Source organism: Pseudoliparis swirei, chromosome 3 (assembly GCF_029220125.1).
Source record: "Pseudoliparis swirei isolate HS2019 ecotype Mariana Trench chromosome 3, NWPU_hadal_v1, whole genome shotgun sequence".
In the NCBI taxonomy this organism is placed as follows: domain Eukaryota; kingdom Metazoa; phylum Chordata; class Actinopteri; order Perciformes; family Liparidae; genus Pseudoliparis; species Pseudoliparis swirei.
Genome location: NC_079390.1, coordinates 9,468,312 through 9,482,098, shown reverse-complemented (window position 1 = coordinate 9,482,098; position 13,787 = coordinate 9,468,312). Strand labels below are relative to the sequence as shown.

Genomic DNA, 13,787 nt, shown 5'->3' with positions numbered 1-13,787 from the left:
TAACAGCTTGACCGTGGACCAAACTGGCACTCAGTCCTAGCACCAACACAGACTCCCTCAGCTTCACCTATGGAAACCACCCCAACATCATTTCATTGGTAATCCACATTTACTGGGCCTCTTAGGATGGTGGGTGGGTGGCTGAACTGTCTACGCTAACTGCCTCATTTCACCTGGCTCTCCTCCGGTTGTTCACCTACTCCTGTTGTCTGCTCTGATGCATACACTGCCTTATATCATCTGTATCATCTTGAGAGGGTTCAGTCTCGATGATGCATCTGTGCCCTCCTATTCCTCCCCTGCTACCCTCTCTGGGTCTTCCAGGTCTCCCTGCCCTCTCTCATTTCGACCCAGCCTCTACAATCTGTCCCCATCCTGGAAGGACCCTGATCTCTGTTATATCTGTTCTCTCTGTGGAGGGAGGTGATGAGGTATTAGATCCGTTCCTCTGTGGCCGCTGTCTTTGTAGTCAAGACTCCTCTCTCCTCCTCTGTGGTCATGGAGTTTCGTCAAGAAAATAAAATCACGGTAAACCTGCATAGACTTTACACTCTCCTTTTATCCTCTCACTAAAAACAACAAGGGACCTCTCACCTCGACCTTGAACCTTGACCTACCGAGTGGTGTTCCTGTTTCAAGAATGAATCCTTTATTTTCGTTCTGAACTCCATTAGGTCATTTGGTATCTGCCTTTTTTTTTTGGTCTCTCCTTTGGTCATCTGGTCATTTGGTCGATCTTTGATGTCTCGGGATGTTTTTAAACGCTTTGTTTTCAGCACTTTTTTGAGCGACATCCTTTTTTGCTTTCTTTCGTCGGAGCTGCAGAATACATGTCGTGATAAATGACAGAGACTGGAGGAGAACACAACTCGTCAGGAAGTCCATCTACCCAAAGAGAGATCCGATTTTCCCAAGCTCTCCGATCAACTTTTGGAGGGTGATCACCGGATCACCTTTCTGGGCTATGTCATCAGGAGTGGAGGTTCCAGCGAGGAAATGAGAAGTTTGAGGCCGTGGTGGAGTGGAGGTTTCAGATTTGCCAGTTAGGAGTCAGCTTATCCGGAACTTCAATCTACTGCATCCACCTCAATTAACAACTTCACGTAAAGGACTCCATCATTTCCCAGCTAACACATCATTCTTTTCTCCTCTTTCAGTCAGCTCGAGGCTTCAAAAGGCTCATAACCTCCAGACACAGAGACTTTGTTGTGGAGAGCTTGTGGTCGTGCCTCTGGATAGGAGGCAGTTTTGTCAGGTGGTGGTCAGTTTTGTCCTGGCTCCATCCCCAGCTTTTCACGTAGCATCCGTTTGTTTCCAGGACGGCCCTGCGTTGGTAACGATAACAGGGCGCTGTTAAGTTGGCTGATAGGGGTGAAGTCTGGAGCCTTGGCAGCAAACAGCACCTTCTCCAGCAGAGCGCAATCTGGAAGCAGGACCACCCAACGGTCGGCTGACCCAAACCTCTCTCTGGAGCCAGGTGGGCTCAAGTTTTTAGTTTCGACTGGCCTCACTTTCCCGTCCTCAGTTTCGTACATCGTCACGGCGTCACTGAACTCTGTCCAAGAACTCCCGAGCCTCCAGAGGCTCCACTCATCTCCCAAAATGGAGTCCTCCAAGAGTGTTCTGGAGATTCCTCTCTTGGGAGCTGGGCCCTGAGAAGAAGGACCGAACCCCACCATCCCAAGCCATTCAGAGGTGTTGTTCCTCCCGGTGGGGTCCTCTCAGTAACCATCGGTTCCCCATAATTTCCCGGATTCATTTCACCTGGAGTCCCTGAAAGATCTTTTGGTTTGAATGACACAGCTGGGATACTCTAAGCAGAGACACTCAGCTGGAGTCTGTGTCTGTCATGCCCACCTGTTCCAGGTTGTCCCACCTAGTTCCCAGTCCCCTGCTGGTGGTTCTAATCCCTTGGCCTCAGTAGTCCTCATGGTTGCCCATCCTTCTCACCCCTGCCCCCTCCTTACCACACTCCCAGGGTCCACAAACACCCCTCCTTTCCAAATCGGCTCACTTTATAGCTCTCTCTTTAGCTCCTCAACTCCGTCAGCTCTTATAGCTCCCCAACTCCTCACGCCAGTTGTTTGTTGGTCCCTCCTCACGGATCTGTTTGATCTCTTGCATGGGTCCCCTTTTCACTTGTCTGTCTGGAGGTGTTTTTCCCTTCCTGTCGTCCTCAGTCAGTCAGACAGGGTTGCTCACCCTGTCAAACCACCCAAACAGACAGAGAGCCAATCAGGACACAGAGTCAGCTCTCAGACGCATCACCGACATCCTCCCATTCAACATACAACCCTCCCACCCTGGGTAGAGTACTCCCTAGGTCGCTTCCGCTCGCTACGCTGTCTCTGTCTACTGGTGGTATTTCTTTTTGGTTTACCACACCCGAGCCCCCCGAGGCTGTGTCGAAGATGTCCTATCATGTCAGTGTGCAGCAGTCAGCGTCGCTGAAGAGATACACGAGATACACGATCTGCCCTCCACCGAACTTCTGTCTGGAACCAGAACGCCCACAGAAGGGCCACAGAAGCCCCAGCAGGGCAGTCAGTCAGCCAGTTGTCTCCATCATTCCTCATCCCGGGTCTCGGAAGCTCTCCCCATTGGTCCTTTTCCCCATCATCAGGTCCATTAACCTAACGCGGTCGGTTGAGCAGGGGCCTTGAGAACTAATTCCTTCCACTTTCCACGTGTCACGTCCTCCAGGTTCCACCACCAGTGGTGAGCCCTCCAGAGCTCCCCTCCTCCTCCTCCCTCCCGCCTCCCGCTCCCAATTCTACGGTGCCACCGCCTTGTGGGCGCTTGTGGGCGGGAAGGGACGGGCAGGGGCGTGCAATTCTGGTGGACTGGTGCGATGGGCGCGGAGTTGGGTCATGGTTCCATTCGGTCCGGACAATATGGATCAGAAGTCACAGCTCATGGTCCGAACACAACATGGTCGCCAGGTGGGTGGCTCCAGGTGGGAAGGGAGGAGTGAGGCAGTGATTCCTCTCTCTTTTTGCTGTTTGTTTCTGTCTGTGTCTGTCTCTGTCGGGTTGTTGTTGACCTACATTCCGTTTTTCCATCAACTCACCTCTCCTGTTTCTCATCATCACTGATTACACCACTCACTGATTACACTTAAAACCTACAGTCGAGCCATCCATCAGAGCCAGCCAGTTCTATACTACTCAGAGAGACATCATCCCCCATCCTGCTGCGTCCGTCCGCCCAAGCTCCATCTCCACTGCTTGCTGCGGTTTTTTTCCTACCTTTCCTAGTTTGTTTTTCTTCCTCCTTTTTTTGTGGACTTTTATAATAAATCTCTTTCTTTTGGTCACCCCACCCAAAGTCCCAGTGTTTCTGCATAGCGGGTTCTCCTTTTGTGTCTCTCCCCGCGGAGTCTTAACAGCCTGAAAGCGAGAAGGAACGCGCAGCACTGATTGTACTGACTGGCTCCGACATTTTTAATACCATTGAATGGAAAGGAGAGTCTAGATGCCTTGCCCTGTCATCTTTTTTTCTAGATTGAATCTTGCAGCAGGGCTAAAGGGAATCTGTGATGAGTCTGACCAAGAAGGTTGAATGACATGAATATCTACCAGAATATTGATGGCTTCCTGATGGGCCCCAAACTGTACGTGATGTACATTCCTGCATGGTGCAGATAAGGTATCGAGAAACGGTGCAATGAGGGAGTTAAGATATGGTAAAAAAAGAAGAGCAAATACAAATATAAACAATGAAAAGAATTCAACTGCAAATGTCTTATGAGAAAGGAAAAACATTCATCAACCTTCCTTAAACCGTAAGGACAAACAAAGCTCCAGGGGAAATGCAAGCTAAACTAACTGGTTGTTATCTCTCGCTTTATATTTAACAGAGAGATTTGAGAGTGGTATGAATCTTCCATTTGTAGACGCTCTTCAAACTCGGGCTGGGTCAGGAACTCTGCAGTTAAATGAAAAGACCCAGTGTACCATCTTTAAACTCCCACCCATGGGATACAATAAAATGAATCATAGCTAACAGACAAAATAACAACACAGAATCATGTTACATCGATGCATTAGCATTCACCTCGCTGTGGAGGATTTAATCAGAAATATGTGGCCATAAACTTATTCTGAGGAGACAGGAGGAGAGCAGTTGCCCCAGGTCTCAATTATGATGATTTGTCCATCCTCGAGGCTCCTCCTGCCCGTCTGTCTGGACGAGCAGGTCTGTGCCATTTACAGCCAGGCCTGAGCCTTTAATATTCCATCAGGAATCAACATTAATTAAGCCGACTGGAGCCACAGTCCAGTGCAGAGCTGGATCTCTGCCCAAGTGCTTTCAAGAGGATTTGACTCTTCCCTCTGATGGAGGAAGGACATGGCCGTATCAGTCAAAGACTACTCTAAAAGCTCTATTGTTCACCCGTCCTTACTTTCAAACTGAATTTTTTAATGAAAAGTAGTTTTGTCTTCCTCTCTGTCTGCAAACTATCGACAAGACATACATTTTGTAATGTCCTTTCTCCTATCTAGTCTTTTTTAGTAACAGGTATTCAATGTGTAATTGTTGTGACATGTGAACACATTACCTTCACATTACCTTTATTACCTTCGCATTGAAAATGCGGAAGGTTATGTTTTGATCGCCGTGTATTTATTTGTATGCGTGTTACTCGCATAACTAAAATAGTATTAAACCGAATCGCATGAAATTTGGTGGGATGATTGGTTATTATCCGGGGACCATTTGATTCGATTTTGGGATCGATCGGGTCAAAGGTCATGAAAAGGTCAAAATCTTCTTTTTACCATAGCGCGGTCAATTTTTATCCAATTGGCATGCAACTAATGCCAAAATGTTCATAATTCAATGCCCAACCTTGTGATATGCGAAGGTATGCGCTCTACCGAGTGCCCGTTCTAGTTCTTTATGGATTCAGTACAATTTAAGTGTCTAAATTGTGATTTTTAAATGCCTTGTTTTGCCAGTCTTCCTGGGACTGTGTGCAGTCGCATTGTTCCTCCGCTTCCAGCAGCCATCGGCGACACACTTCTAAGCACAGTCTTTTGATCGTATGCCAATTACAACAAAATAAAAAATGTGTGTGAAGTCGTAGCGTCCTTACTATCCTTGTTGCAGTTGCACACTGGCCAACTCTCCTGCTTAGATCTGTTTGATGTTGTTTTTCCTTTTTGGTTGCTTTAAACTCAGACTTCTCTAGGGTCTCCTTTAGATGCCAGCACTACAAAGAAGACTCGACAAAAACTAGTTTCTCTTTTTTCAGAAGCCATGTTTTCTTGTTTATAATGGTAAAAAAGGAAAGAAGACAAAACAAGGAAGCTCTAAGACCAGAAAGTTGCCCTGCTGATGTGGTTTATTTGTGGAGAATTGACCGTTTGCTAAGACCTGCCCATGGAACGCAGGCCAGTCATAGCGTGAGACTGGCCAGCTCCGACCAGGAGCTGACCGCTGCTCACAGACTTGCATGCAATCATTTCAGACCTTCTTCATTCTCAGGGTGGTTTTGTAGTTTTCGAGGAAGGTCATGTTTAAAAGTTGTATAATACAATATATCAACAATATTAGATGGATTCTTATGACATTTTGCAGAGGCATTCGTGGTTCTCAGGGGATAAACCCTAAAGACTTTGGTGGTCCCGTTTTTCCTCTAGCGCCACCACGTTCCTGATTTTAAATAAGGTATGGTGTGCCAGGAAATGTTGCCTATAAATGACAATTTCTAAAGACTTTGGTCATAAATCAGAGTATTGAGCAATTGAAATGTTCAACTGTTGGTGTTACATGAACATGATAAACACATTTTGAACAAACCTTCAAAATTATTGACATTTTTGCCTGAGCTGTACTTTGTGTTTACTGTGAATTAGCTAAGGCTAAACTAGGATGGTGAACACGGTGCATTTGAAAATATTACTAACCAATATATGTGAAGTAAGTATAGTCTTCACACCACTGCTAGCATGGCTGTAAGCTCTTAGTTCCAATGTACTGTATGTTTGGGACAAAAACACGAATTAAAAAATCCCCCCCACAGAGAAAATATTTATTCTACAAAAAAACATTTCAAATGTCATGGCCTTTAAAACCAATATCCACGCGGAGCAGCATACAAAACTACAATTCCCACCCAGGATTAAATAACATCGGCACAACACTCATCCCTAATGCAGCATCTTGTTTGACTCTCCCATTTGCTGGCTGTGGAACTCCAGTGCACCTCTGAGTGTTCAGCAGTTCTCCCATTTCCCTCCACAGGACTAGACAGCGAGACTCAGAGGACATGGCTCAATTCCCAAAAGCTCTCTTTTTTTTGCTCTCCTGACTCTTGAGCATTGTCTGTCAACTGTGACGGAGGAGGCTGGCGGTCCTCTGGCAGCGATTATAAAACAACGCTGCTTCTATTATTGATGAGAAGCCTTAAAGGTGTTTATCGCTCCGTCTTTACTCTAGTAAAGGGACGAGCACGCTGGAACTTTCAAAGGTGGTGAGGGGGGGAGAGAAAAAGCCCACAGCACATTTATCAACAAATAAAGCCAAAGACATTAGCACAAAATAAATGATGGATATATGCATAAAAATTGATTTATAATGCACTCGCTAAAGATAACAGCCAAAATGCAGGTTTAAAATAATTACATTTAGGTGATTATATTGTTTATGAGATCAAATCCTAAACACTGGTTAGAAAAAGAAATCCTGTCCATAATGGTTGCTTCCTGATGCCCGAGTGATCCCAATTGTGTTCACTCACTCCTTCCTTTGTGAGAGATCTTCCCTCAAGCTAGGAGGGTAGGCTATTTATAGTTGGCTCATTGTTGTTGCTGTTATGGGACAGTGTGTCCTACTTACACTGGGAGGTGATATTACATTAAAGCATGTGTTGATGTCACAGCTAGTCTAAGGAATCGTTCCGGAGAGACGGAGGCACGTCTTGCTGCGATCGAGCATCTGGGGAGACGCTCGTCTGACAGATGCTGCCTACAAGGCCACCACTCACACTCATCCGCCACAGTGAAGAGATGCTGATCGAATCGGCCTGACGTGACACCAAGTGACCGCCATGATCTGATTCAATAACTTGAATCTAATATGGAGGCAATTTGAGAACATTCGAAGAAACCCTCTCTCAATGTGAAGGGCAGAGAAAATCTAACTTTCTTTGAATTGATCAAAATGTTCTGTGATATCACAAAACATGTTCCGCTGTGTCAGAGGAAATAGATAGATCTGCAGTGAAGGTCAGAGTGAAACTCATAGGGCCGGCAATAATGAAGATCATTACGCAGAGGGCCGAAGCCTTTACACTCAAATATCTCAGCTAAGTTAAGATGTGCTCGGGATTAATGGTTCAAATGAGCATGCATGAAAACAAACTCTGCTTGTGGGCTTCATGGTTTTCGTAACACATTACTCTGCTGAGAAGCTGTGTCGAGTAGCTGCAATGAATCAAACTGAAGGGAAATGCACAATTTCTAGCTGTCAAACTGGTCACATTTTATTTGTGGCCAAATTTGACCGCAATTTTATTTTATTTACACAAGTCCGTCTCACTAAAATCAGCCATTCGTCAGTGACCTCATAAACGACTCATACGAGCGTCCCTCTACTGTATGTTTATGGGTTTGGATCTCACAATTAAAACTATTAGGTTAAGATTAGGGAAATATCGGCCCGATGGTTCATATAAGAGATTTAACATTAAGTGCAGTTTCCGGTGTCATACTTATCACAATGTGCTTTTTGCAAAAATATAACAATGTGAGGCTATTTCCGTTTATCCTTCTAGGAGAACAGTAGTTATTTGTATAACAAATGTTGCTTTTCAGGAAAATGTAAACAGAGATTGATTCAAGTGCAGTCTCACATTTAACTCGTCTTTTGTGTCTCAATTAAATGGCATCTTGAATACCAGTCAGATTAGCCTTATAATGAATTGATAGTTGGTTTAATTTAAATTTGTATGGAATCTCTTCCGAATTAAAGAAAGCCATAAAATGAAATAAAGGACAACATCTATGGGACTTTACTGAAAATGGATGCAACCAAATCCAGGTCATTGTCTATTTATGTAGGTGTCAGGAAGGCACGAAACATAGATATATTAACATAGATATGCATTCACATTTCCAAGTGTTTCTATCGCTCACATACACAACTCACCCCATGATATATTATCAACATTCATCTACACACATAAAACTCCATCCATGTGTTTAGAGCAAGTGTAGTAGACCACTGATCAAAAGAATACAAAGATTACAAATCCTATAAATCTATTTAATGTGCAAAAAAACATTATATACAATATTTGTGTGCAATATAGTTTATAATCCTCAAAATGAACACTAATGATATTCTGAGTGAGGAAGCAAATTTCCATTTAACTCCATTTAATAGGTTTTTGACAAAGTGTTCTCCACGGCGCAGCCACAGTGGGCAGCATGCATTAGCAAACACTGAATCTGAATCAAGACTCATGTGGGAAAACTGTAGCTGAGCATCACCTAGGAAACAAGGATGAGAAAGCTGTTTAATTCATTCATGTGAATTAAGCCCAGGTGACCTCAAACAACATGCAAACAAAAAAAACAACAAATAACAAACCTTAATTGAGCTTTCCCACCTCGCCTGCTTTAACATCGTCTTCTAAATGAGAATCTGAGGCAAGCATGATGCACTCCAGTGTTCAGTGGGGAATACAATGCACAAAGCCAGGAGAGTGCCTGATGTCGGTGTGTGTGTGTGTGTGTGTGTGTGTGTGTGTGTGTGTGTGTGTGTGTGTGTGTGTGTGTGTGTGTGTGTGTGTGTGTGTGTGTGTGTGTGTAGATTGGAGCTGATGTTCAAGGCAATAAGTGAGGCAAAGACAGTGTTTACTCGACTGGAACATAAAGGATTTTAAGGACAGACATTTTGCTTCTTGCTTTTCCCAAAGGGCCCGGGCTGACGTAGGAGTGTGTGTTGGCTCAGTACCTGCTCCAGTATGGCGTTGATCCTGCCCACCTCACAGTCGATGAGAAAACGTTTCTCTTGCCGCCGGTCCATCTCCTCGATGATGCGTCTGTACTCTGTGGGGTCCACGATGTTTCCCACCGAGCGAGCTGTCACCTGCCAGTTATAGGCTACGGCCGACTCCATGATGGCCTGGAGGATTGCAAAACCTGGGGGAGCAGAGGGAGAAGAGCCCCATCACGTAAATGTCTTTTCTTTTTATTTATTTTTGAGCACACCAGCAGGTAAAATGCCTGGCTGAGAATCCAAATTGCTGTAGAGAAGAGCTGCAAGGGTATTCTGGCTTTCGACTATGGTTAGCAATGATAACAAATTAATGCTTGAACAGTGTTTTATTACAACGATTTAACAATTGGAACAATAAAATCCCCCCTGTAAGAAATACAAAAATGATGATCGAAAAAATGTTTCCAGCAGGTAAATAAGGTTTGTAACAAGTGGTTTCAGAATAAAACAGGTCTGATCTGTATCCTATTGGGTGTTATTCAAACAGTATCCACACAATGAAATATGGACAGTTGCTCGAGTGGATAGGAAGAAGAACACTGAAAACAATTAAACATGAGCCCCCACACTCTTGCACTGGATGTATTCGCAGTGCATGTATATATTTGAGGATTTGTTTGGCAGAGAGCTGTGTCCTGTTTCCTGATACTTGACCACTTGGACCCTGCTAAGTATCTTTTTTAAATTAGTTTTATCTGCTAAGTTACTGTTGTATTTGTTGTTTAATGCTGCTAGATTGTTAGTCTGTCCTGTTTTAAGGAGTTGTTTTGGTAGAGAGGTGTGTCCTGTGTTCCGACACCTGAATCTTCACTGATTGGACGAGCTATCATCACCTGGTTTCTATTGAGTGTCATTTGAATACCAAAAGCCAAGGGGCGGTGTCAACGCGGCTGGAGGTAATTGGCACTAACTTGGGCTCATAACCAGATGGGGTTTTTCGCGTCAGCTGTAGCGTCAGCGTGACTCGGAGGACAAAGACATAGGAGTCTTCCGTTGGAGTCAAGACTCGGAGGACAAAGACATAGGAGTCTTCCGTTGGAGTCAAGACTCGGAGGACAAAGACATAGGAGTCTTCCGTTGGAGTCAAGACTCGGAGGACAAAGACATAGGAGTCTTCCGTTGGAGTCTTTGGGGGTGGATGAGTATTTTCCCCATTTTGTGAATATGTGTGTCTTTTCCATACCTGTGCGTATCTCTACTCGTAGTTACTATAGGACTCGCTCATTCATGTACCGGAACCCCTCCTCTGTTATCCTTCCTACCCGTTCTACTCACACCCAGCACCTTGTCACAGTAGGCCTCTGGAACTGTCAGTCAGCCAACCGCAAGGCCGACTTCATCTCTGGCTTTGCTGTGGAGCAGTCGCTTGACTTCCTGGCTCTCACTGAGACCTGGATCACAGCAGACAACACGTCTACCCCGGCTGCTCTCTCCTCTGCCTTCTCCTTCAGCCACACACCCAGACCCTCTGGTCGGGGTGGAGGTACAGGTTTACTCATCTCACCCACATGGTGTTTCGCTCCCTACCCGCTTCCACTCTTTATCCCACTGACTTTTGAGTTTCATGCTGTGACCGTTACTCATCCGGTTCAACTTCACATTGTTGTTCTCTACCGTCCCCCTGGTTCTTTGGGAGATTTCTTGGAAGAGCTAGACGTCCTCCTATCGAACTTCGCGGAACACGGTCCCCCGCTCCTCCTCCTGGGTGACTTCAACATCCAGACAGAGAAGTCATGTGATCTCTTACTCTTACTGTCTTCCTTTAACCTCTCACTCAGTCCCTCCCCTCCCACTCACAAAGCCGGCAACCACCTTGACTACATTTTCACAAGAAACTGCTCTACCTCTAACCTCACTGTAACTCCTCTCCATGTCTCTGACCACTTCTTCATCTCTTACTCTCTCTCGCTCTCTGGTACTGACAACCCACCCATATCTACAGACTCTGCACCTGTACGCCGCAACATTCGCACCCTCTGCCCCTCCTCTCTGGCCTCCTCTGTCCTATCTGCTCTCCCCTCAGCTGACTGCTTCTCACTCATGCAGCCTACCTCTGCCGCAGACACTCTCCTCTCTGCCCTGTCTTCATCTCTTGACTCTCTTTGTCCTTTTAAGACACGACCGGTTCGAAATCCTCTCCGGCTCCGTGGTTGTCGGACTTGGTGCGCCGAGAGAGCCATGCGACGGAAAGAAAATGGCGCAAATCGAATCAAGCGGAAGACCTGCTCTTCTATCAATCTCTCTCTCCTCATTCTCTACCTCTATCTCTGCAGCCAAAAGCTCGTTCTACCTGACCAAAATTCAGTCTTCCTTCTCTAACCCCAAAAAACTCTTTTCTATCTTTTCCAACCTCCTTGATCCCCCTGTCCCCCTCCTCCTTCCACCCTTTTGCCGAGCCACTTTGTCGACTACTTTACAAACAAGATAGATGACATACGCTCCTCCTTTACAAATCCATCTTCTATCACCTCACCAACACTAACTTCTTCATCCCCCGCTCTTTCCTCTTTCACCCCCTTGTCTCCCAATCAAGTTCTTAGCTTGGTGACCTCCGCTCGACCGACCACTTGCGCCCTTGACCCCGTCCCATCTCCCATTCTCCAGGCTATTGCTCCTGATCTTCTGTCCTTTCTCACCCATCTTATTAACAGCTCCCTCTCAACTGGCTGTTTCCCCAACTCTCTGAAGGAGGCGAGAGTCAACCCTCTCCTGAAGAAACCCACGCTCGACCCGTCTGAAGTCAGCAACTACAGACCGGTCTCTTCTTCCTTTTCTCTCCAAAACTCTGGAGCGAGCTATCTTTAACCAAGTGTCCTCCTATCTCCACAGTAACAACCTTCTTGACCCTCACCAGTCTGGATTCAATGCCGGCCACTCAACAGAGACTGCCCTCCTGGCTGTCTCTGAGCAGCTTCACACTGCTAGAGCAGCCTCTCTCTCCTCTGTCCTTATCCTTCAGCAGAGCAGCCCCTCCTCTGTCCTTATCCTTCTCGACCTTTCTGCAGCATTTGACACCGTGAACCACCAGATCCTTATCTCTTCTCTTCAGGACCTGGGGATCTCAGGCACTGCACTCGCTCTTTTCTCTTCCTACCTTAAAGACCGCACCTACCAGGTAACTTGGAGAGGATCTGTGTCTGATCCTTGTCCTCTCACGACTGGGGTTCCTCAAGGCTCCGTCCTGGGTCCCCTCCTCTTCTCTCTGTACACAAATTCTCTCGGCTCTGTCATTCGTTCGCATGGCTTCTCCTACCATAGCTATGCTGACGACACCCAACTGATCTTCTTGTTTCCACCGTCCGAAACACAGGTGGCGGCGCGAATCTCTGCCTGTCTGACTGACATCTCTCAGTGGATGTCTGCTCACCATCTGAAAATCAACCCTGACAAGACCGAGCTACTATTCCTTCCAGGAAAGGCTCCCCACCCATGACCTGACTACCACCTTCAACAGCTCTGTGTTGGCCCCTACCCTGACTGCCAGGAACCTCGGGTGACACTCGACAGTCAACTCTCCTGACGGCCAACATCACTGCGACAGCGCGTTCCTGTGGGTACATGCTGCACAACATCAGGAGAATACGCCTCTTCTTACTCAGAAGGCGGCACAGGTTCTGGTCCAGGCTCTGGTCATTTCACGCCTCGACTACTGCAACTCCCTCCTGGCTGGTCTACCTGCTAAGGCCATCCGACCTCTGCAGCTCATCCAGAATGCAGCAGCTCGACTGGTCTTCAGCCTCCCGAAATTCACCCACACCACTCCGCTCCTCCGCTTTCTCCACTGGTTACCGGTGGCTGCTCGCATCCGCTTCAAAACACTGGTCCTGGCGTACCGTGCTCTGAACGGATCGGGCCCCGTCTACATCCGGGATATGGTCACACCATACACCCCGGCACGTCGCTCCGCTCGGCAACAGCCAATCGACTTGTGACTACTGCACCTCGAGCTAATCACTCGAAATCCAGACTGTTTGCTGTCCTGGCTCCTCAGTGGTGGAACGAGCTCCCCACTGACATCAGGACAGCAGAAAGTCTCTACATCTTCCGTCGGAGACTGAAAACACACCTTTTCCGACTATATCTGGATTAAAACACAGATTTGCACTTCAGTGGCACTTAAATAGCACTTACTTATGGTACTTTTGTAGTTCGACTATGTTGAGGAAATGTTACTTCCTGTATTCTTGTTGTTCTTAGTTTGTACTCTAGGTTGAAATGCACTTATTGTAAGTCGCTTTGGATAAAAGCATCTGCTAAATGACATGTAATGTAATGTAATAAATCCAAGCTGTCAGATACAGTATATAATTAATGTCTTTTAACACAGTTAATTAATTCAGAAATGAAGACAAGATTAGACCCCAGAGATAGATATATCCACAAACGATTAAGTCAAAGCTGGAGTGCCCATAACAAAGATAGAGAGGTTACAGAGCATAGTTAACTAACTATTAACTGGGAAATGGCTGTGTCCCTTAGCACTCCTGTGACCCTGTGTCACTGTGTCAGAGGTCACGTCACTTATCGCTTTCCTGCCTCACTGACGGATTCAAACGTGCAGACTTAAGGCTAGAGTGAACACAAGTAGGGAGCACAGGCACAACAATAGGCCATGCGGCACCGACTCTAGCTAGAGTAGTGTAATGGACTGCTAAAGATGCAGTTCAGCGAGCACAATGGGCGTAACTCAATGCAGAGCTCACTGTGCCATGGGATGAATCAGTCGATGAGGTATGTGAAAGCAAGAAGCTGAGCTAACGGTTACTTAGCTGAGCATT

General features: G+C 46.2%; 1 protein-coding gene across 5 annotated transcripts in view; it reads right to left on the bottom strand.

Annotated features, from left to right (window-relative positions):
• The window catches only part of gria3a (glutamate receptor, ionotropic, AMPA 3a), a 75,476-nt gene that overhangs the window by 31,157 nt on the left and 30,532 nt on the right, over positions 1–13,787 (bottom strand). For all 5 annotated transcript variants that reach the window (XM_056411618.1, XM_056411619.1, XM_056411621.1 and 2 more), the window contains one exon: positions 8,965–9,152. In XM_056411618.1, the coding sequence (XP_056267593.1) occupies positions 8,965–9,152 (188 nt within the window). The remainder of the gene's footprint in view (positions 1–8,964; positions 9,153–13,787) is intronic.